Here is a 27164-nt window from a genome sequence, read left to right on the forward strand (position 1 = left end):
TCAACTTCCACATGCTACGTTAATTATATGATGGCCAAGCAAAGCTTTCACCTGTAATAAAGATAAACAATAAAAAGTCTAAGTACAGTAAAGATATTTAATTTAAACACCTATTTGCCATGTAAATGATTTGCATCATTAACTAATCATACTGTCTCTTGCGCGATCAGGCTGAAACTGATCAAGACCACTTTCCAAAGAGTAATTTGCACAACAGCCTCTCATAAGGCAATATATGAAAATAAATAACATAGTTTCAAATTTAACAAAACTTCAGATAAGTTGATTTAACTTCTAATGATCTACAGACAATAATAGTAAAAAACCAATTACAGTTAATGCCATCAAACTAGATATTTTTTCATGATTCCATTTTTTCATTATCTCTAAGGCAGATAGTTTGCTTTAATACATTTTTATGCCCAAATGGACTTTATAATAATAATAATAATAAAATATCAAAGCAACACCTTAATTACTGTTGCTGGATGTGCAAAGAATACTTATAGTTGAAATCATGAAAATGAAGAAAGTTATCACTTAGATTTCCACTACAAGTGGTTTCTTGTTTATTATTTACTTATTCATGAGTCAAAATTTGTTGAAATGCTAGACTACAGTTGTTTTTTGTGTTGCAGAACTATATCTGTTATTAGGTAGCTTCATATTGTTTTTGTTAGGATGTTTGTGTACATCTCTAAAAAACAAGAACTCTTTCTAATTATATTAAATGTAAACAAACTACTACAAAAGTCCGGCAATGCACAACATAATACATGGTCACATTCATTAATTATATTTTACAAATTATTACCTTATTAGCACCACTAATAATCATTCTATAATTTCAGCTGTATTAATCTTTAAATTTAATAATTATGTCATTCACCAAATATTACATGTCACATATATCAGGTGATAAAAACTAACTAAATCATAAGTGTAAAATTCACTAAACATTCAGTAATATTTAATTATTAAACAGAATGTTTTAAAGTTGAACAAAGCTCATACTAAAACTGGAACTAACTATTCAGTTATTAAATTATAAGTCAAGGTTGTGTTTTGTGTTTGCTGAATATTTTTTTGAGAAACCTTGTACCAAAACAAGAAAGATACACAATTTAAAATATTAAGAATTTTTCATAACATACAAACAGTGTATACTTTACCTGCATAAGTTTAAACTATATGATGAATCTATTACTAAAAAAAAAAGATCCAAAGAGTAAGCAGTACAATCTATCTCACAATTTTAGTCATTATCATACTCCGAGAATAATGACCTCATTGTACCAATGAAATACATAAGGAAAAATGAAGTGATTAAAATGAGTACAAAATAAGTTAGTTATTTTTTAAACAAAACCTTTCGTCACTTAATTTTCATATAATAAAAGAAATATCTGTTTAAGTATGTTGGCAAATTTTAATATTCTGTTTTAGTACAAGAGTTATTTAAGTGAAAAATATCTACACACCAGTTTTGGTTTAAGTTGAGTAAGCATATCACCATGACCAAGTCTACCGTATTCACCAAGGCCCCATGTATATAATTCTCCACTAGATGTGATAGCAGTACTATGGCTACTTCCACAAGCAATTTCTCGTATTCTTTTTGATTTTAATGCTTCTATCAAACGTGGCTTTTCTAAAGTTTGTCTATTTCCATGCCCTAATTTTCCTTCATCTCCTTCACCCCATGAAAATACCTGAAATTACCATAATAAAAATTAAAGTCAATAATAATAGTAATAATATGGAACAGTTCATAAATGAGTGGCAACAATCGGAACGCACATCATTTCATTGAGTGTTCAGCAAATCTAAATACTAATTTCAACATCTTATTTTCTTTTTACATAAAAAAACAATTAATTATTCCACAAACTTAACCTTTAATGTACATCACAGTGAATTGTGTACATTCCCAGCTTACTCCCATTATGTTTTTATGTACCTTTTTACATTTTATGACTTGCCATCATATACTGCAATTTGTCTAATTAAAAGTAATATAGAATATTTCAAATATATTTATAAATTATTAAATATTTTCAATTTTGTAAAATTCAATGCAACTGATTTTTTAAAAAAAATATCCAGTTTTCTAGGAGTATGTACTCTGAAAATAGCATTTTATTGTACTTATTGATCAATTTTACAAAATTGTTAAAAGTATTCTTTTATGTCTGACTTATTTTCTTAATTATATTTGGCTTTATAGTGTTTTTGACCATATACTGTTTTTTCATATATTTTATAAAATTTATTCATTTCTGATTAACTATGTGTATTGTTAAGATATGATATTGCTTGGGATTCAAATTATATTTGCAGTAAGAATATATTTATTTATATATTATAGCTTTACTTGACAATTTTCTTTTTAGATATATTTATTTGATTGTTTAAGCTTAGCAATTACCATATAGAACAGTTGTTAGATCATTTGGTGATATTTATTTCATGTAACTCAGCACTTATACAAATAGAACATTTAGTCTACGTTCAGCTTTTATCCGAAAATAATAATGATTCTGATCTATACATAATAATGATGTGGGATTAGTTTGTGATATTCTAAACTTAAACAAGCTTATGGAACTGAAAACTGGATAGTTTTCAGCTGCTGGTCATTTTGATGATACAATAGTACATATGATTTCAATCCTTCACACACAAAAACACAAAATATAATTTTGTTACAATGTTTTTAATTTTCCATTAAGTTATATTAATTGGAGTTAAAAAAGAAAACTAATTTTAAAGAGGATAAGTATAAATGACCAATTTTATGTAAAATAAGTTATATGGATCAGGTACAGTAACTTGTGAAGCACTAATACACTGAAAGGTTATTAATAAATATAAATGAAGTTACATACTTTCCCATCTAGAGTAAGAGCCATTGGATGTTTACCACCAGAATGAACAGCAACTTTTTTGACAACATACTGGCTCAATGATGTCAACTGTCGTGGCACAGAAACGTTATTACTATGTCCAAGTCCAAGGCGACCATTTGTGCTATCACCACAAGCAAACAACTAAAAACAAACACACAGGCATTCAATAAAAATTACTCTATATATAAATGTAACAAAAATTATATTATAATAAAAATAAGTTTACCTTGCCATCATGTGAAACAATAAACAGTGATTTAGATCCACCAGCAATATACACTGGTTTAAGGGAAGAAACTACTTCAGAGTACACTGGATATTTAACTTTTGAACCCTTCAGTCCACCAAGTTGATCTTTATCATTCAATCCCCAAACAAGTACCACCGAACTTCTAGAAGAATTTGTACTACTAGTTGTTCCATCAGATCGAGTTACATAGCTTTGTGACTCCTAAATAAAGCAAGAAAAACACAATTAAAAAAACATACATGTTAATTTTTATACTAATATTATTTCATAAAATAACTAATTTTTTTTTTATAACATGCTTGTTGATTAATTCATAAACTTCCCGCTACATAAATAAAACATACTAATTGGGTGTGGGATTATGAATCAAATTGTACGTTTAGATATTTAAAAATTTAAATTATTACACACAGTTAATAATATGCCATTAGGACCTAAAGCAAACAGAAAAATCAGTCATAAATTGGCTCAATGATTAGGAATTCAGTATTTTAGATTGGCAACCACAAAGCCAGGGATCTTAATCCCATAGAAAATTTGTGGTTATTAAAAAAAGTCTACTGCTTATGTGGATCTATCCATATTGAATAACATTCTTTGTAAGAAAGTCAGCAAGCAATAAGATTCTTTAAGAAATAATACATAATAAAATCAGTTGAAAGTATGACTAAGTGAATCCATGAAATTAACAATTTTCCTTCTAAATAGCAGTCTAAGGCAAAGCCCTCTCTAGCTAGAATTGCATTAACTTTTTTAACTGGCTTTTTTAATCTCCCTAAAGAGGTTTGTTAGAGAGTTTACCGAGAATCCAGGAAAACTCCAATTACTCTCTTTGTAATCATGATTAAACACCACATATCTAACAACTAGATTACACAGTCTTAAGTTGTAGAATGCTCTCCTAAAACAGCAGCAAAGAGAGTTCCCAGACAGTCCAAAGGAGGTATTGCCATCTCACACTAAGTTTCAATAGAAAAGAAATGGTGTCCTGACAGCAACAAGGTTCAATATGGTGCCAAAACAGTGACTGACAGTTTTCATAGTATCTATCCAAGGAAGAAGAGATGACAGATAAAGTGAAGGTATGAAAAGGAAATGGTTAACTCATACAGGAACTGAATCTGATTGTCTTGCCCAGAGTTTCTTATCAGCTATTATTTGGCATTTATAGATAATAAAATTTTAACTACCTAATATAAATATTTATATTAAATATTAGGTAACATAAATATAGTACAAAAAAATCACACAATCATTCATTAAGTACTAAAATTTTATTTTTTTAATTAAAATTCCTTTATCTTTGTGTGTGATATGTTGGATTACTTTTGAAGGAAGAAGCATTTCTATCAAAATGGGCAGGATCATCATAGGAAAGAATACATCAACTTCACATAATTGTGGAAAATAATGCAAGCATGCAATTGTCTGTACAGCTGCTTTATTATACAAAAATGTGAAGCAAATGAATTCTTCTCTAGTAATCAAGTGTATTTTCCTAAATATTATTATCATAGGAGGAAATTCTTTATTCCAAGAAAATTTCCATACATTGAAAATTTTAAGGGAATTTCAGTATATGAATGTTACCTGTATGTAAAAACCTTTTTTTTTAATAGATAAAAAGGAGATATTATTTTAATATCTTGATTAGTTGGATATTGATATCCCCTAAGGTATTTTAGAATCTCTTAGGTGGTGTAAATGGTACTATTCTGTAGTCCTTACAAACTGATGATTTCATAATAAGATCCATGATAAAATATTTCAAAAGCAACTGAAAAATTATTAAAAGAATATGAAGATAAATCATAAATAATCAAAGCAAAATCAATTAAATTGTTCTCCTAGATTACTAAATTTCCTTAACAACAGATGCAGTTACCCTACAGACAGAAAGAAAGAAAATCAAAACACCCTTTAATCCAAAACAAAATCAATATTGTTAAAAAAAACATAATTTACTTTTTTTCATTTCACTTATATGATGCACCTTATACATTCATTAAAGGGAATCCTTCTATAATAATACATGGATTCAAATCATGGAGAGAGAAAGAAACTGGAAAGAATATTGGAAGGAAAAATGAAATTTGTTATAATAAAAAAAGTAGAAAAGAAAAAGGAATGCAGATATTAGATTGTCTAAAGAAATACACTATTAAGGGAGAGAATGAAATATTAAGGAGTGATTGCAAAGTTTTAAGACTGCTGGGCTGTCTTAATATTTAAAAATAGCAGTACTTAAAGCTATTATAATAAATTTTTCTGAAAGTAGTTCCCTTCCGACTGATCACATCAATTCCAATGGTGTTTCCACTTTTGGAAGCATTCCTAGAGATTTTCTTTCTTAAGGGTGTTAATAACCAGTCCATATTTGCCTGGATGTCTTCAATTGAGTCAAACTGGTTCCATTTCAGTGAAAATTTCAATTTAAAAACATGTAGAAGTTGACAGGGGCTAAATCAGGAATATACTAGGGTTGTAGAAGCATAGTAATTTGGAATTTGACCAAAAATTCCACGAGCAAGAATGCACAATCAGTCAATGCATTGTCATGGTAGAGGACCCAATTCTTGTCTTGCCAGAGTGCAGGCCTTTTTTCCCCACACACTTTCATGCAAATGCTGAAGGACACTTTTAGAGTATTCCTTGTTTAATGTCAGCCCCCTAAGGGCAAATTTGTGATATATGATACCAACAGAATCAAAGTAAACTACCAACGTTGCTTTCACATTTGACCGAATTTGTTGCTTTTTTTGGTCGTGGGGAACTTGAATCCTTTCACTGCAATGATTGAGGTTTCTTTCTGGTTTATAAACCCAAGATTTTTCGCCTGCAATTACCCTATTTAACAAATCTGGGTCAGTTTCTAACTGATTAATCAGTTCTTCGAACAGCCAGTGTTGGTACTGCTGGTTTGATAACAATTTCAGAATGAATTTTGTGGAAACACAATGCATGTTCACATCTTCAGTTAAAATTGAATAACTGCATAGAACTTAAATTCAGTTTAGCTGCCATTTCCGTAATTGAAAGCCTGCATTCAGAGCACACTAAATCACAAACTTTCACAATGTTTTCGGTGGTTTTTGAAGTGGAAGGCCAGCTGAACAGGGTCATCTTCGACTGATTCGTGGCCAACTTTGAACCAGATAAATCATTTGACTGACTCAGACATTTATCCCTAAAAACTGTTTTTAAGTGTTCTTAAGTCTCTAAAGCTGATTTCTAGGTTTTCAAACCAAATTTCAAAAACTTGTTGTTCCATTTTATCACATATTTTGTGAAATCAATAATCCATCGAGAACTGAAAACATGTCTTCACTCACCAGGATGCCACTATGTAGTGAACAAAGATATGGTAGTGATTTTTTAAAGGATGCAAAGTACAAAACAAGCTTCGCCTTCCACACCTGCAGGCAAATCTATCCCCTCCTACAGAACAGTGGCACCACCTGTATTAAAACTTTCCAATCACATCTCACACATCGGTTTAGGACATATCAAGAGAATGAATGGAGAGAGATTATCAAAGGTAATGGAAGAACTAGAGATAAATGAAAGGTCTAGAGAGCAAAGTGGACAGTGGGAATTAAATAGTGTAGACATAAGAGGACATAACTACAGCAGATGGAAGAACAGAAATGATGGGAGGGTAATACAAGATGGAATGGTGAATACCAGACCTGGAATGTGATCTAGATATGTATGTACTTGTATATGGTGTACAGAAAATAAATTAAGTTTATTTTATTAGAGTAAACAACATATCAAAATTTTAATATTTAGTGATAAATTACTTACTTTTTAATTATCAATATAAGCAATTTTTAAAAAAAAATTTTTTTGTTAACAATGTACAGAATAATTACCTGAATATCAGTACAATCTGATGCAAGGAATGGTACAGATGCAGGTAAATCACTTATCGCATTTTTCCTTCTTCCAGTAATATAAAGTTCATGAACTTTACAATCAATTCCTCCATTGCGACACTGTTTAATTGCTATCTCAATGCAAGGATAATACTACAGAAAAAAGAAAAATTGATTATTAACTTTACCATTCTAAGTAAAACTTTATCTACTAACACTATTATTTACACTTTATTTATAACATTTATTTATAACGTTATTATTTATAACACTTTATTTACTAACACTAAATCCATGGACTTAATACTTCTGCAACATGCTAACCGCTCAGCCACACTGCAACTGCCGAGACTCTTGTGAAGTTGAAATATTCCAAATCCTCCACATTCACCAGATTTGACACCCTAGATTCTAAGGGGATATTAAGAATGATGAACGGAAAGATGCAGTGAGGTTGTACCATTAAGGAAAGACCACCAACATTCTTCGTTGATGGAATGAGAAAATTGGTTTACCATTGGAAGAAATGTGTATGATGAAAATGTGGAAAAAAATTTAAGTTTGTGCAGAAAATAAAATTTACTTTTATTTTGTATTTGTTTCATCTGACGATCTCTTTGCATTTGTGAGTTATGAGGAACTGTGCATTACATTTCAGCAACCATTCATATATGTATAAAATAAAACTCACTTTTTGGTTCAGGATTTATAAACTGTATTAAAACAATAGCCAGAATTAAGAAATAATATTTCAATTTAAACTAATCATAAAATATTACTTTACAATCCTTCAGATTTCAGTCTATTTATTTACAATTATTTTTAGAATTTCAGGCAGGTTCTTCTTGTCATTTATCTTATAATATGAAGTTTTAGTCCATGATGATGCTCTTCCTCTGAGCTTTTGAAGCAGCAATCTGCATGGAAAAGCGCATCTTTATCTTTACTCCAAAAAAAAATTCAACTTTGAACTAAGATAGGTTTTACATTTTTCATACACTAAACATATCTTTATAAAGATATGTCTTATCTCAATATTCTGTACTAGGTGATTTATTTAATAGAATTTAAATACAAAAGGAATTATAGGTAATCTAATATTTTTATAGAATGTTTGATTTCCAGGGTAGAATATCTAAATGGTAAATAACAAAATTAAATAACAAATTGGTAAATGAAGAATAAGAAATCTAAGTTAGTTAAATAAATAGTAAATTGAAAATTAAATTACTCAAAAAAAATTAACATTAATTGTAACTTAGCGTTAGCAGTTGTAACTATGTATACCATAATTACATTAGATGCTTTAACAACTAATTGCTGCAAGCAATCTGAGATACCAATTATTTCCCAAAATGGTGTAGTCATTCCCAAGAATAAGTTCAATGCCAGCGTTACTATGGAAAGTGTGAAAAGTGAAATCATCTTTTACTGTCTTCTTCACTGACCTAAATTTCTTGTTAAATATCAGCATGCCAATCAAAATGCTGGTATTTTTAATCCTATAAGTCACTACATTTCTCTAACCAATACAGGAGCTGGCCATTAAAGATATCATTACTCTTAGGAAAGGTAACTCTAATTAGGGTTATTTGTATTAAGATGCTTTAGATAACTCAGTCATAATGAACGTGGGGAGTAGAAAGAAAAGAACAAATTTAATGTACCCCTTCCAGTGGGAAATAATGGATTATATACATCGCCTCCATTCAATAGAGGAGTTGAGTTATAACCAAGCAAACAAATATTAAAATTTGTTGATAAGTATAACAATTTCTATGAATCTAACAAAAATAAAAGCGATAAATTATGATTTTATAAGACTAAACATGTTTATGATTAGTGAGGTAATAAAAAAGTAGTTAATCCAAGCTTTAATATATCAAGACATCATCAATATGACATAATCTGAAGAAATGCAGTGCTTGAGAATAACTTTTTTGTATTTCTTTATAACATAATCTGAAAAATGATGATGATATATATTAGGGTATTAAGAGGGGGAGAATAAATTCAATACCTATACTAAATTAAAAATATGAAGCACTGAGTATTTCATGATGGAAGAAACTGTCTTTTCAACACTAGTATTTACTCTCTAGTACTGTAATTTTCATTTAAAAAAAAATATTGGCAAGTAGGTAATGTTTTTGGGTCTGTTTTTGTTAACAAACCTTTTTAATTTGTTAAAAGAAACAGATATAATTAAACAAAATGTATGAGGTCACTTCAAAAAGTAACTGAACTTTTCTTATCTAACTGTTTGCTTTTTATGTAATATCCTGGAGGTAGTCTCCTCTTTAATAGATAATTTTTCCAAATAGCATTTTCACTATAGGAACCTGTCATAAAAACTGTTTGGATTACCTTCAGTGCAAATTGTCAATTACCAAATGTTTCAGTGCCATTTGATGTCAAATCTCTAGATGATGATTTGAGCTTAGTTAAAAAAAAGGAGTTCTAAGGGGCCAGGTCAGAAGATAATAGAGAACAGAAAAGAATAGTCATCCCACTTTTGTACAGTTTATGGATCGATCAACAATGCTGATTATGTGGGTGCAATGACTTGGTTAAACAAAAAGTTTTCTTCTGTCCAAGTTCAAGTCTCTTCCTCCCAACACTTTTCCAGTCTTTTTAAAACTCAACATAATAACGATCAGTAGTTTGTATTTAAAGAAAAAATTGTAGTGAATGACACACTCGTAAAAGTTTTACTATAAAAAAAATTCCCAACATGATCTTGACATTTAATCACATTTGCTATGCTTTTTTTGTTTGGCAAAAATGAACTTTAGTTTTGACATAGCCATAAATCTATATTTTATCACCTTTTATAATCTTCTTTAGAAATTTTATGTTATCACTAGCATAACTTAATAGTCCCAACACTGTAACACAATGTTCTTTTTGTTCTTATGACATCAAAGCACAAACTTTGTCACAATTTGTTACATCTACAATTTTTCAGTTTTTATATATATGTATATATATATATATATATATATATATATTTTTTTTTAAACATGTCCTGTGTGTTGAATTATAATTAGTATTTATAAACCACAGACACACATATAAACCAAGATTGATCTTACCTTCAATCTAATAAGGCCTTTTCAAATCTTTTAGATTCATCAGCTATTAAAAATATAATTAACATTAACATTGAGATACTTTGTCAACCATGTCATGACTCAACAGTCAAAATCTTGAATAAATAAATAAATATTCAAGATTTCACATTTATTTACTATCTATGCAAATTATTGAGAAATACTGTATGACAAGTTTCATTTTGTTTCACACAATTGTATTAATCTCATGTCACTAAAATTTTCAAAAACCTTTATCTTTACCCTATAAATAAAATTGGTTATTTTCTAAACACACTTCATAGTACCTGATAACTTTAAAAATTACATAATTTAAATTAAAACATACATAAGTACAATTTAGAGAATAGTCATTAAAAATAAAACAACTGTATATTTACCTCTCGAACATCTGATAAAAGAGTAACAATAGTATCAGCAGCATGAATATGTACAGTGGCTAATGCATGCATAGATGTAAATGATGAGCCACCTTTAACAACAACAAGTGATGGCATATAACTACTGTCAACCGAATCAACACGCATCTTCAGTGACTGAATTAAAATTTCTGGTAGCATTTCAAGTCTTACCCAGTGCTGAAAAAATAAACAAAAAATAAGTGTAATAAGTAACTGAACAAATGTTAGATGAGAATAAACATCTAGTAAATAAAAATCATAAATACCTTTCCTTGCTGACCACAACTCTGCCAATAATTTTCTGAATACGGATCCATTAAGAATAGAGCCCAATTTCCACGTGATGAGGTACTAAGAGTTTTAACACACCGGAACCAATCATCAATATCAGGTTCAGAAACAACTAATTCATGTCTATTATATCTACCAGGCCGCCCAGCAAACACTGCAGCACTACCTGTAAGAAGAAGAAGAAGAAGAATGCTTTTTGAACAAAAATGTTTTTTTTTTTTAAATAATTTTATATCGAATGTAACTTTAATTAACCATCTACTTAAAATTGTATTTAACATTTTAAAAACAAAATGATCCAGATTATGTACTTTAGATATAATATTTTAATAAGTATGTTTTCTCTCTTGCTTAACAAATGTTATGAAAAAGATCCCAATACTGAGCAGATAATCATTCATACATTATAAATGTAAAATTCATGCTGATAAGCATAGCGGCTAACAGAAAGTAAACATCTGAGTTTGAGCAATCATTATTTTGAACTGGAAAACATGAAAACACTCAGAAATGTTAAAAAATAATCTATATAAAATTACATGATTTATCAACAGTCATCATTAATAAGTAATAATGAAATAGCATAAATGTTAATTAAATAAACATAGTAATTAACTATGAAAGACTACCAACAAGTGACTCTTAATAGAATTTATAAGAAACAAACTGTAGCAGTGAATATTTATTTATTTTTTTATACATTATTTTCTCAGTATCTACTGATGACTGTTTAATTACAAAAAAGCCCATCTAGTTTTCAATATTAAGTTAATTTTTTTAGAAAAAGTCTGTATTGATTTCTAATTTATTTCAAAAACCATTTAGTATAACTCTTTCTTTATACAAAATGTACAAAAAGAATACCAGCATATAAATCTATTATAATATATCTTGATTAAAGTGTACAAAGTTGATTTAAGATTAGAATCAAAGAGCAAAAAGGACTGTTTTCGTTGTACCCATGGCTCTAGATTGATTCACTATCTTTCCACTTAACAGTGCTACTAGCATAAATAGTGACTTCTGACAGAAAGCCTTCTGTGTTTTGCAGTTTGTTAAATGTGAATCTGCAGTTATAGTTCACAACGTGAGTTCTGTAGAAGTTCTAATGTGATCCTGCAAGGAGTATAACATTTTTTACGGCATAATCAGTTTGAAACTAAAAGATGTTTGTAAAAACGGTAAAGTATGGGATGACCAAATGTATTTCAAGAAAATGTTGAACAAGTCAGAGAGACTTTCCTGCATAGTCCTGAAAAATCTGTTACGAAGCCTGCCATAAACTAGCAATACCAGTAATGACAGGGTGGAATATTTGAATGAAACACTTACTTATGTATCCATACTGATGACAGCTGTTACAGTTTTTAAAATCTACTGATTACACTGTGTGTGCCCACTTTGCAATTGAAATGTTCCAGCATGAAGATGACAACTTTATTAATTATATTGTTTAGTGAAGAGTCAACATTCTATTTTAGTACAAAAGTTAACACACATAATGTCCACTTCTTGTGGGGGGGGGGGGGTTAGAAAATCCCCATGAACTCTTATGATGCAAAAGGGACTCCCCAAAATTAAATGTTTTCTATGTGATATCCCGATGGCATGTTTATGGACCGTTCTTTATCACTAAAGCAGGCATAACAGGGGTTGCTTATTCTGATATGCAGCAAACAATTCTAAACTTTCCTACACTGCAAGATAAACCAGAGAATTTTATTTCAAAACAAGATGATGCACCTCCTCACCAGCATAACTTTGCACGAGATTGGTTGAATGGTGTTTTCCTTAACTGTTGAATCAGTCATGCTGACTGATTCAACAACTCTGTTATCAGGTCCATGCTGGACCTGATAACAGAGCTTGTTTGTGATGACCTTCAAGGTTACCCAATCCCACTCCACATGATCTTTTCTTTTGGGAGTTTTATAAAGGTATGTCACTTTGTTACTTATGGATCTAATGTATTTAAGGCATAGGATTTTGAAGCAGCTATTGCTTCCATTACTGCTGGCATACTGGTTAAATTATGGGATGAACTCTCCTGTCAGTTGGATGTGTGCGCATGACAAAAGTGCTCACATTGAACACTTTAGGGGAAAACTGTAAGAGTTACACTTTCATTTTATTTGTGATTCATTACTGTAATTCAGAGAGATATTAAGTAGCTTTCACACTATTTTTCCTTGTTCACCTTGTATTGTCATTTGATTGAAACATTCATATCATTACTATATTAATGTCTATATTTTTTTTGGCTTGATGAATTTTTTTACCATTAGAACTTCAGAGAAACTTGTATATGTGGTAATACAGAAATGTAATAATGTAGCACATGAAAACTTCCATGCCTGGCTGGGATCCCTGGATAAAAGACACAGACACTATCACTCCACCATGAAGATTAGTAGATATTATTTAGTAAGTTTTTTTTAAATTTCATCAACTGCTGTGGTTATTAATTGCTAAAAAATTCCAAAAGGCTGCAGTAAAATGCACTCAGCCTTTTTTACTTCCTTGTAAGAAAGAAGTAAAGGAAGTATTGTGATTGTGAAAAATTTCAGTTTCCAGATTTCAACAGAAATATCCATTTTGACTATCCCTGAATACATATTTAGTTTCGGCGTGATGTCTGCATGTATGTATGTACATGTGTATGTATCTCACATAACTCAAAAACAATTAGCCATAGGATGTCAAAATTTTGGATTTAGGACTGTTGTAACATCTAATTTTGTACCTTCCAAAAAAATTAAGATAATCCAAAAAAACCTGTATTTTGGACTTTTTCTTAACTCCAGTAATAAGCCCTCACTGACAGCTTTTCAACAATATATCATAAGTGGTACTTATTTTCATTGGTTCCAGAGTTATAGCCAAATAAAGTTTTAATTAATGAAATATTTGGATCTTAGGGAAAGACACATCAGTTCGAATCAACTTCATCTCCTTTTTTTTAATTTAAATATATTGTTATTAATAATTATTAACCTCTCATTGTAAAAAAAAATTATGATTATTAATAATTCAACAACAAAAAAAAGAAAAATATCAGAATTTTTTAATGAAATAAGATTATATGTACATTTCATTTAAAAAAAAATTGTGTAAATGTAGTAATTCAATAGGCGTACAAGGAAGTCATATGTTGTCCACATCATGATGAAAGTAACAAGGTGGCAGTGGCTCATCCCAAAATCGTTTTCCCGCCATGATGTTTAAATTCGTTTATGCGGTTGGCGCACAAACAGAAGCAAGACATCAATGTGATTAAAGGCAGAATTATCAAGGGGGGAGGGGACAATTCATCTATGCAAACATTTAATTTGTATAAATCATATAATTTTTTAGATTAATTAATTTTAGAACTTAAAATTTAATAATAATTGAAGATGAAGTCAATAAGTTCAGAGAAAATTTCATTCCATTGATCGATTAGCCAGTAATATATTCTTTTCATTTTTCCCATACAGGCATTTGAATTCGAAATTTAATCATATTTATTTCATCAAAATTTAAATTCAGATAAAAACACACTTTTGAACCTATCATGTTCAATTTTTATATTATCACGTGATTTTCCGCATTTTTGTAGCCACACACTTTGTAATGCTTCATTCTCCGGGAACGGAAAATATTTCACTTTCTTTTTCGTTGGCGAATCAGTTCTGCTCAAACAATTGGGGAAATAACACGATGGCATATTTACATTTGTATCAGAAAAAAATTTGTATAAAAAAAACACTGTTTAAAAGCAAGTAGTTATAAAATCGAGAAAATTCAGAGACAAACTATCCGTGTAAAAGCTAAAACAGAATTGTGTCTTCAGAGAGAAATTCTTTTCTGCTTTGTCCAGGTAAAAAAATGAGTCAGAGTTGTAAAACGAAACGGATTAAGATATCAAACCTGAATGCAGAACAATTGTTCTCTTTATTGCACGCGGTTTAAAATGGTTTACCTAGAAAATCCCTTGCATTTCATTTGACTCGTTAGAAAAATATGTTTATTGAATATAAAATTATTTTTCACTAAACAACAACTTTTTATTTTATTTTTATTTCAGTATTAAAAGTAATATTCATTTTGGTATCCGTAAAAAAATAAGTAATATCTCATTTTCCCGTGTAAATTAGATTATTAAAAGCAATTTCTTTCAAAAATTGTTTTGTGATAATATTTTTAATTAAACTAAAAAATTATCAATTCCGAAGATTGACCAAAATAAATAATATCAGATATAAAATTTTGAAGTTGCACTTCATAAGATTTGTCCCCTGTTTGTTTGTTTAGGTTTTCATTCATTATTTTGAATTTTATCTTAATTAACAATCAATTTCAATACTCTTTAAGAATCAATAGACTTGTATAAAATATTTATTTTTATTAAGGATTATTAAAAAAAAATTGTTATTATATTTAATAAATATTCGATTGTTAGCTCATTAATAGAATACATTATCATGTATTTAAAATTTTTGTACAACTAAAAATTTTTGTCCTAAAATCCCTTACTTATATGTTCAAATAACCCGGTAGAAAATGAGATTTTGGGACGAGCGTATACGCATGCGCGCTGAATACTGTGCGCAATGCTACACTTTGTTACTTTCATCATGGTCCACATCAGATTTTTTTTTAAAATTCAGTAATCATTGTCAGCTGATGCATTAAAAGAGTACTTGGCTATCAACATTTTATCTTGATTCATCTTTTTCAATTCCAAGATGCTACTCTCTGAAATTTTTAAAACTATCAGGTTGTAAGGAACGCAGCTTACCATTTCACCCTGAATCAGTATTTTATTACAACTTTTAAACCCCAAAATGTAACCTCAGAAAACATAGTGTTTTTGTGTGATTTTCAAGCTCCATAACTATAATTAATTTTTAAAAGATGTAGTTAATAAATATTAAAATATAGACTTTCACCTTAGCCTTCAAAGAATTTCACACCACTTTGTTCATTACTTTTACTAAACAATGTATAGGACCTACATACAAAACTATTTTTAGTTCTTTCAAGAACTGCTATGAATTAATTCTCTGAAGGATGTAAGAATATTCTGCAGATAAAATTTACAATAAAGTAGAAGTACGGTTTAATCTGAAGTTAATATTAATGAATCATATCTCTTAAAACATATATTTTAGACACATCTGGTAGAAAGTATTATATGAAAGGAGCAAAATATTAATGGAATGAGACAAATAATCTTTGGTGGTTTAATAGAATACCTCAAGCTTGATACTTATATCTCATAGAAATTTATAATAAACTAGCTTACAAGCAAATGAAAAGTAATATGTAAAAACAGTAGTTTACTTTTATTAGATTATTTTTATAGTCAATGTTTCTCCAATAGTGAAATAAAAAACATAAAAATTACAACTCTCAAAGATGTAATTAACTAATAAGAAGCAAAATTGCAATTTTTCTAACCTGGTTCTGTAATACGATTAAAACCATGTCTATGATTTTTCTGCGTATAAAAACAATTTTCACAATAATTGAAATTAGTGCATGCTTTGCATTTAAATCGAGGACCAACTAAAGAGAACATCTGACAACCATTACAATTGACTTCAAGGTGACAAGATGGTACAATCTCCATCTCAGACACCAGCCCAGTCCAATTACACTGTTGTGGAAAATCAACTGTTACTGCTCTACCATTACTACTAACGCCTGCAACAATTAAAATAAACACTAATATAATTGAATTTACAGTAATTCAAGTATACCACTATTAACAGTTAGATAATACCAAATTAGAATTACTGCAAAAGTCATAATCCAAATAGTTTTTCAATGATACCAATATAAAAATTTCATTACTGACAGATATATCACTTTCATTGTATCAAATACAAAGAAAACAGGTTCTAACATTACTGAGTAGAAAGGTAAATTTCAATTTTTCACTTGTTCCTTATAAAGTTTCACACCAAAGTAGCTTACCCTTCAAACTGTTCTTCCACATTCCAGCAGTGATTTTCATACAATTTTATTATGAAATAAAACAAACTTTTACTGAAAATTAATTTAATTATCCTATTTTCTGTAGCTTAAGAACTGTATAAAACATTTGATAACCACTTTCCTAAGCAACAATTCTACATTGCAAAATAGTATGGATGAAAGAAAAATAAACTTTTTTGTCAGTGGAATTGATAGAATAGTCCCTGAAGTTAAAAAACACTCAAGCATGGAATACTTTTATTTATATACACATCCCACCTTAAGTGCTGATCAACTGTTACTCCTAAGTAATCTGTGAATTCAATTCTATTTTCTCTGATTTCTACTGCATTAATTATTACAATCAAAGAAAAAGATTTTTTATTCAATTTACGGCGGGTCAAATACATAATTGGTAGAATTAATAAAACAAGTTTATATATATTGAGAATTAACAGATCTATGTCAAATCTAATTTTTATTTGCTGCAAACAATTTCAATCAAGTTTCACTCTTTCACAAACCTCTATCCTAACAAATAGTACATATCACCGTTAAAATACACATTATAATGTTTTAAATCTAAATTCAAAAGAATAAAATATGAATAAATATGCTTTCTTTCTTTTTCCTGTTTAGCCTCCGGTAACTACCGTTTAGATAATTCTTCAGAGGATGAATGAGGATGATATGTATGAGTGTAAATGAAGTGTAGTCTTGTACATTCTCAGTTCGACCGTACCTGAGATGTGTGGTTAATTGAAAACCCAACCACCAAAGAACACCGGTATCCACGATCTAGTATTCAATAAATATGCTGTAAATTACTAACTGCACCATTACTATTCTCTAAGGTATACTGTAAGCAACAAGGGTTACTAATTACATTACCCGACTTAATAAATGTTCAGCGATCAGTCTGATAACTCCTAAACCATAGAAGCAGAATTATCAAAACGTCAATCTTCTTCTCCAGCTATGTTAACAGTATTTTAAGTAAAAAAGTATCATAGAACTTTTGATGAACACAAGAGAATAGCTCTTATTTTGGACCATAGACATCAATATGTTGGAAATTAAGAGTTTCCACAGCATCTTGAGTACTGATGATAAGTAATCCATATCGTTTTTTTTATTTTTATTATTATTATTATTTTATATTGCCAATTAACTATTTAGTAGATATTTAATTTTTTTTTATTTTGTCTGTATTTTTTAGCCAGAGATGTGTCATCCTTTTTATACTTAGTATACAAGTCTCATATCCTTAAAGGCTATTGGAGAAATTTCTCTTAAATATATATGGGTTAAGACCTTAAGAATGTATTTTTTTATTTCAAGCAATTTTAATAGTAATACCATCATACTCTGTGTACTGTTATAAATATTAATCTGGTTCAAACCATCCAACAATCTCAGTAGTAATTAGTTGGAAAGAGTACATGATGTGTTCAATGATTGGAGGATCAGATACATCTACCATATGTACCTTGCTACACCCTTGTTTTTAAATACATCAATATTTTTATCACTAATTAGCTTATTTCACTATTAGAATCTACTTTAGTCACAATTTTATCTACTGCCTTTCTTATTGTTTTATTATTCCTATTTTCAAAGCTAATTTGTGACTTGTAATTCTTAGTTTTAGTTTCTTTGATTACTTATCTCAATTTATTTTGTTTGTAAATATTGTATCAATCTTTTTTAACAGCGAGAAGTTTTTCTTTCCTTCTAATTGAAACCACTGACCTGTTAGTAATCTATAGCTTTAATTTTTTTCAACTTAGAAATATTATTAATTATGTTTCTCTCAGTCACTAACTTCATCTTTCGCTATGTAAATTTGTCCACTGCTATTTATGTTATTCAAAACATCAAATCATTTCTCCTCTTCAATTAATCAAAAAAATTTATTTCAGTTTACAGCTAGTATTTTCACACATTATCTACCTTCTCAGTTTTAACACAATTATGCACTGTAATATAATAGCAAAACAATCCGTATTTGACGATACTGATACTCAGTAAATAGTAAAAAATAATCCATTTTTTCTGGATTATTATCTAAAATATCTGTACCAGAAAAATAATAACAGAACCATTCCAGGCCTTCAACAACTCAGGATGATAATGATAAAATTTAGAACTAAAAACATTAGCATTCTCAATAGGAGTCTAATATATACTAATTTCAAAATCTCAACAACTTTCATAAGTTACATTATCAGACAATTTGCTCCATTAAAATTAAATTCTGTTATCTTCATAACTTCTACTAAGGTGGAAAAAAATCTTTCACCAAACTGATATATGTTGGTGTTGGTATATTAGATATTATGATTATTAAATTTAAATTGCTAAATGTTATTGTCCCTTACCCACGATGATAAAACAGTTACATAAAAATTAACATTAAAAGAATTTAATGTGAACTTAAACTAAGAAAAAACAAAAAGAGAATGATGAATTGGGAGTCAATGATAATATATATATATATATATAAAATAGTTGCTAATATTAAATTTTTGTCTTCACACAAAACCAAAATTTCACTTCACCACCACAAGACCATCAAGGATGGTCTTGTGGTGGGTCTCATCCTTGACCACCTCAAGGATGAACAGCCAAAGGATGTTATTATCTTCTAAGAGACGACAGATTCTAACTACATGAAACAATTTATTTAAAAATAAATCTTCGAGAAATGACAGAGATGTAATAAAATGGAGGTCCAAGGGGACCTGAACGAAATTACTAAATTGAGGCAAATAATGTAAATTAAAAAACAAATAAAGAAACTAACTAAAAGTGTAAATAGTTCCTATAAAATAATACAAACAATTAATGAAAGAAACCAAAAACACAGGCAGTAAAAAAATTAAACAAAAATATCACAAAACAACCAGAATTTTTTGGCACAGACTAATTTGCAGACTACTTAAACCATTGAATTTAAAAATAAAATAGAACATAACCGAAAAGAGTATAAATAATAAACAAAAAACGTTCATCAAAAGAAACCTTATATGTAATTATATGAACATATATGTCTTAAATAAACAAAGACTCATCAAGAAGGAATAAATGATAAAAGAAAGAAACTATCAATCTACAGAACTATTGCCTCTGATTGAGGTAGTTAACAATCTTATTAAGACTCAACGAACTCACATGCTTTTACTTAAAAGTTTTGTATCTGACTGTTTTATACTCAATGCTAATACAAATAATAAAAAGGTAATGAATAAAACCAAACTGCTGCTCAACTGAACACAGAATCTCTGGATTAGCAGAAAGCAAACTACCAGTCGAACTAACGAGGCAGCCAAAAAAAATACAAGTATAGCAATTAAAATGTAATACTACATAAATGAGATATTATATAAATACTTACTTGTAACAACACCAATACTGTTATGATCAGCATAACCCCATTTAAATTTTGGTTTACCAATGGATGGTTTCACTTTAACTTTATCGCCAACTTTAATAGTAGGTGAAGCATTTACATTAACCGAAAATCCCAATAATTCAACATGTATAAAACGTACCCAATACAGACGATTTTCTCGTCCATTAAAGTTATTTTTACCTTGCAATTCAACCTGTGAAAAAAATTATATACAATTAACTAATACAAACTATTATTTTAAAAAACTGGAGATTTGAAACTTGGTGATAAAAGTGAGCTCTATTTTTAAACCTACTGGTAACTATTTTGTTGTATGTGATGAATGTATATCTAGTATACTGTATTCAGCGGTTGTACTTCTCACCCACAATTCAGGGTGAATATAATTTAAAATAAAACCAAAAATTCATTTATTAAACATGAATTTATTAATTCATTTTGAAAACATGACACTTAATTATTAAAATATGATATACAATTTTATTTATTACAAAAAGAAAGATGATTACATTTTAAATTAATTGTAAACAAATTATTATTTTTTAGTATTATCTTTTATTATATATATATATATATATTAATCAGAATTGGAAAAATAATGATAGATTAGGTATTCAAGCACTTGGTTATCATTTGAATGTTTTACCTCTGGCCATTAGAAGGAGTTGTTAAAATTGTATTTCACGAAAAAATGTATTTTCACTTTTTTTTATTATTATTACTTGTATAAGTAAACAAAACTTTTATTTTACGTAACATTTTCATATTCAATAATCTCCTGAATTTCTTGGTGTCCTGCGACATATTTGGAAATTAGTATTTAGAAAAAAGATAAGACAGTTATTTTAAAAATTAAATTAAAAAAACCCATACGATATGTAATTTTGTTCGAGCATGTTCAGTAACTAATGTATATTGAAATATACATTAATCACACTGAATATTAAAATGTCTCTATGAAAGATAATTTTCAATTTAAAAACATTAAAAACTGAAAGACTGAAATCAAAAGGTTAAGAGTACAAATGCATCGATTACGTTTCCATGTAACAATCTGAAAATAATCTTAAATTAAACTGAATATAGACTTATATGTTGTTTGTATTAGCATATAAACAATTTTTATGTTTTTCTATACATTTTACAAGTTTTTCTAAAATTTCCTTTGTGTAAAGTGTAAATTTCCTTATATAAAGTTTAAATAAAGTCTTAATGAATCAATAAAATACTTGAAAACTTTTACATTTCTGTTGAAAATGTAGAATATTGGAAAATCAAGAATATTGGCAAAAATTTATTTAGACAACTTCCAACCTACAGCATTTTGAATTAGCTTTGTTCAAAATCAATGAATAACATTTAAGTAAATCAAAACATATCAATTTCTTACAAAAATAACAGTAATTATATACAGAGTATAATTTATTTATATTGGTACAAGAAACTTTCTTTAACAGCTGAAGCCTCAAGAACAGTGAACCGATTTCATTATATCAAATATTTAAATAAATTCAGCCTTTATGCTAAAACCTGAGTAATGAGAACATTTTATTTCTTATTTATCTTGACCTATTTAATCTCAAAAATTTCTACAATACAAATGATATTGTACAATAACATTATCCATAATTTTACGATTTTCGGAGCACAAATTAACAGAGAATTCTTGTTAATTTAATAGTAAAATAAATTAAGAAAATTTCAATAAATGTACACAAGTTCAATGATGCTTGTATAATATTTTTCCTTATTTATTACTCATATTAAAAAATAATAAAAAAATTCCATATCATCTATAAAATATTGGCCAATATATATTTATTATAATACAAATAATATACTGTGTTATAGATCATTTTTAATAATTATGTAAAATATAATCATACAAATATTACTTATAAGTACAAATAAAAAAAGAAAAGTAATTGCTAACAAGAAAACAAGTTATGATAAATAAATAATAAGTTGTTTTGACATAAATAATACGATATATAATATTACAAGGAGTGCTGGCAATCTTTCAAGAGATTTTTTTCTTTTAGATGATTAAATTACCAATAACCTTATAGCTCAATAAAGGAAATACAACATGGAAATTTTTATAACATGAAAAAAGAGATATGTCTAACCAGGATTCAAACAAAACATTTTAGAGGATATTACCACTTTAATAAGGACTTAACATATCTAACAACTCAAGTCTAATTGCTCCAATTAAAAACATCAACTTTTGGTTATGTATCCATTCATTAATAAATAAGCAAATATATAAGATTGTAAATTAATTATAATGAATTATTTGTTCAACTCTAAGGGAAAAATTGATAAAATTTTTAACTCTTAAAAAAAAATATAACTTTCGGTAAAAATAAAACTCTATATCATTTTCTATAACATTCAGTTAGCTTATAGAGTTCAAATAAACAGACTGCACATACGAGTGTTCAGGCGGCCAATTCACAAGCATCTCCTGTAAATCCTGATTCATATAAATGAAACTAAGTGACGTTAATAGTCAGTAATCACACACTATTATATTTTATAAAAATTATACATATATTTTAAATTTAAATAAATTAAGATGTTAAATGATCAATAAATATTTTTTACCTTGTTGGGCACATCTGATGTTCTTAAGTTTTTTAAGTTATGAAATTGTCAATTGTCCACTAACAGCAAACGTTCACTAACATTTTAGATTAAATTTCTATAATAATAAATAATAAATTCAATTCAGTTTTCGTTATCTGATTGCAAGAAATCCGTGGTGGTGTTAGTATTAAGAAATACAATGAGAGGCCTAATTCTGTTTTTTTATTATAACCAATTCCCAATAATTTGGTTCAACAGTATCCATTATATGTTTTATACAGTTTTTTCTATTCATGCTGATCTGTTTTATCGATGGCTTTTAAGCATAAATTTTTAACATCAAATATTTTAAAAGTAGTATTTTCTAATGCAATGTAACTTTTGATTTATCCCTAAATTAACTCAACTGGGTTGAGTTCATAATGATAGGGCGCTAATTGAAGCATGGTTTGACCACTAGATCTTGCTAACTATCAATTTTATACACACTAAAATTACTTTTAATAGGTGAAAATCTTTGCAATAATTTGACCTTAAGTTCATTCTCTTCAAAAATAAAACTCAAATTCTATTGCACTGTACCACATTTTGATGGCATTCTTTTTCCTAGATATGGCTGGAATTTTCTTCTTTTTACATAAATGTTAAGGGGCGTTGTCTAAGAGAATTGACTACATTATCTTCCAGAAGAGCTAACAAATCGCAAGCCATTTCTTCAAAGACTGTTCATCTTGTTACGGTCTCCTGGTAGATTTAGATTCAGAAATCCAGAGACCATCATTGACAAACCCAGTATCACTGCCAATATGCCTAATTATGAAATGCCCACTTCTACCGGATGGAGTTTTATTATCAGTTGACCAGTTGATAAGCCATACAGCTTCTTTTGACGAATTCACAGCTTTATCTTTCCAAACGAAACTTTTCGTATGGCTTTCGTTGACCCAAGTTTCATCCATATAATATAATCTACGGCCTTCTTGCCTCATTTCTTTATTTCAGTGGGGTAATGTATTTGCCATATAATGATATCACTGTCAAGTAAAATACTTTCCTGGCCTTGTTTTTCGTATTTAAAATTTTTATTTTTTAATAATTTGTAAAAAGTTGTTCTTCAAAAATATGGTAGATCATTATCATCATTTACAACTTGCAATGTCTATTGCAGACAGTACGTTTAGAAAATAAAATTCAGGTACTTACAAATCATGTTTTTATCAAAATTGTCAACTTTTTCTTCAATTGACCTGTAGGGTTTTGTTTTTTTGGAGACTGTAATTCTTAGTAGATTTATACTTGAGAATGACATAATACATTGAAGCAGCACAACTTTGATTTATGTTAGCAGTTTTATGAACAATATCCGAAATCAATGCCGTTGGATTACTCTGCAATTTACTTTTATAAGAATTTAAAATTATGTGTTTTCCGCACAATTTAAGGCCTTTTCTCATTGCTCTTTTTTCAGAGAGGATATCAATAATTTGTGCACTATATCAGCTGAATCAGTATCAGACATGGAGTCAAAATAATGATATAACTCGTCATATGACCCAAATCTAGGAATACACTATACTCATTTTCCGTAAACATAAAAAATTGCATTTATTAACTTTTAGAGAAAGAAAATGTACGTAAGAACAAAAGAGTGATCATATGAAAGGATCAAGGGTTTTCATAGAACTCAGAAGATATAAAATTATGTAAACATTTGATTACGAGACTACTATATGACTAATTAAACAGTGACTAATGCATGAGTAATGATTATAGTGTAGTATATAGATATGGCCCCATTGTGATTCGGCACTGATTCAGAGGATGTGACTAAACAGAATCATAACAAACTCACTCACAAAAACACAACATTTGTTCATTCTATAAGCTAATTGAATACCGTACAGATAAAATGTTTAATAAGAATTTAACTCTTGGTACAAACCTGGCATTATTTCAAATTAATCCTATTTTACTAAATTACATTAAAATCCTCGCTTGAATTATTCTATGATCATTGCTCCATAAATAAACAAGAATAAGCACATCATATATCTATTATATTGTCATTATATGCAGTAATATATTACCTGAAGATTCAAATCATGTAATCCTTCATGATCAACTTTTAACACTTGTCCAATCTCTCCTTCAGATATCTCCTCATACGTTTTACAACGAACCATCATACCAGGTACAACATTATCACGAACATAAACAGCATATTCATCATTCGTTAGAAAATCTGCCCGCTTATTGTAATGAGATGGAGAACTGGTCTGAAACAGAATTATCAATATCAGCAAACATATTTACCTTTGGCAATTAAAAAATATTCTTGAATTACTATGAAAACATTATTGTATTAATTATAATAAAGTTGAAAACTACAGAATAAGTGTCTTAGAAGAGTTACATCTTACAACAATTTAAAAGCAAGTTTTACACCAGGTTTTTTTTTGGGGGGAGGGTAAAAAACGTTTTATGTTATCATCACCTGGAAAAAAATTAAAAATATTAAAAAAAAACAAAAATACATGATTAACTAACATAAAAATTAAAACAAATAAAAAAATACTTAAATAAATTTTTAAAAAAAACTAATATGTTAAAAAAAAAACTCCATGTTAATCTTTATCATTTTTGCATTATTCTTGTGAGTTTCAATTAATACATTTTATTAATTATAACCAAATTTTTATTAATAAAGAAAACCTGAAGGAGGAATGGTAAATTATATACAAGGGTGGTTTGAAAAATAGTGACTTTTTTTTACAAAAATTCAATTTATTTTTTTTTTGAAAATAATCTGCTTTTAGTTCGATAAACTTACTGCAGAAATTTTCTAACTTTCTTATATGTTTCAAAAAGTAAAATTTGTTGAACTCTCCAAAATAGTCATTCATTTCAGCAATAACTTGCTCATTTGATGAAAATCTTTCTAACAAGCCACTTCTTTAGGCTTGGAAACAAAAATTACAAGAGGCTAAACTAAATTTGGAGAATAAGTTGGATGAGGGAATAGTTCATAATGCAATTTTGCTAATGTAGTAAGTGAAATCACAGATGAATGAACTGGCACATTGTTGTGGTGAACAAGCACTTTTTTCTTGCTAAATGAAACCGCTTTTTCTTCAGTACCACATTAAATTTCTGTAATTATGAGGCATGACACTCTCCTGTGATGTTTTCCCTTCTGTAAGTAATCGATCAATATTATACCATGTGTACCCCAGAAAACAATGGTAATGACCTTAGCAGCTGATGGAATCAGTATAATCTAAGGTGCCACATGCCACTGAAGCCGAGTTTGGCAACAACGTATATAAACTTCTGTAATTTCAAATCGAACCATATTTTATAATAAAATGTTTTTAAAAGTTTATTTTAAAACATTTTCAGTTATCTTTGTGCCCAATCATTTTCTTAATAAACAAAAGAAATCTCAAATTGTGATCTTTAGATTTCTTTCAATTTCACTTAACTTCTAATTTCACTGACAACTAATATTACCTCTTCTGTATAAGAAGTGTTCATATCATCAGAAATAGAATCCTTATCCGAAAGGCCATCAAATGATGATATTGATCCAGTATCAGATAGACACTCATCTGGATGTTCCAATAACCAAGCGACAAGACGTTCTGCAGTTGGTGTTGTCTCTGATGTATCACCTAAATATGAAATTGAGTAAGTTAATAATACCTTCATATTTATAAAGAAAACATTCACTTATAAAATAATATGAATAAGAATCATCAATAATTTGTTACAAGTAAAATTATACAACTTCCAATATATTTCATTATTACTTATACTATATATATAATTTCAACAAACTGTTACACTAAAAATAAATACCTAAAATTTTAATGGCAGCTTCAACTGTACGTCGAGCAAAACCCATTTCTGTTAACTGAGCGAGACTAGAGGTGTAGTAGGAGAAGGCAAGTTACAACTTCGTTTTGATTTTGCATTACGGTTGTTGGTATTATCACTAACTGATTGAACTGGGTGCTCAGTAGCCTTTTGCTTTATTTGTGCAGCAAGATACTGGCTGACACTTATAGCAGCTTCCTGTAATTAAAAAATTGAAATGTACTTTAATATCAAAGTTTCAGTAACAAACTTTTAAATTTAAATCATCTATTAGACTTTTTACAGTGTATTACATCAAATTTATTGGAAGAATAATACGATTACGGGGTTTAACATGAGTTTCACTCATATTAATAAAACTTTCATTTTATACTACAACTGACACCATTTCTGTAATGTTTGTTTAAATATGAAGTCTATCTGGAAAGTAACTTATGTTTTAAAATGTAGTATACCATAAGAAGGGGGGTTAAAAGTC

General features: G+C 28.6%; 2 protein-coding genes across 3 annotated transcripts in view; both read right to left on the bottom strand.

Moving 5' to 3' along the window:
• LOC142320776 (E3 ubiquitin-protein ligase HERC2-like) lies at positions 1–26851 on the bottom strand. The gene is made up of 12 exons (XM_075358762.1): positions 26669–26851; positions 26321–26481; positions 24898–25086; positions 20201–20411; positions 16285–16530; positions 10818–11008; positions 10531–10728; positions 7035–7190; positions 3136–3360; positions 2889–3050; positions 1482–1712; positions 1–51 (listed from the first exon to the last, which is right to left on the bottom strand). The coding sequence occupies exons 1-12, from the start codon at positions 26712–26714 to the stop codon at positions 1–3; spliced, it is 2067 nt and encodes a 688-aa protein (XP_075214877.1). The 5' UTR covers positions 26715–26851.
• The window catches only part of LOC142322394 (serine-enriched protein-like), a 257207-nt gene that overhangs the window by 190735 nt on the left and 39308 nt on the right, over positions 1–27164 (bottom strand). The gene's annotated exons all lie outside the window — the stretch shown is intronic.

This window comes from Lycorma delicatula, chromosome 3 (assembly GCF_047948215.1).
Source record: "Lycorma delicatula isolate Av1 chromosome 3, ASM4794821v1, whole genome shotgun sequence".
In the NCBI taxonomy this organism is placed as follows: domain Eukaryota; kingdom Metazoa; phylum Arthropoda; class Insecta; order Hemiptera; family Fulgoridae; genus Lycorma; species Lycorma delicatula.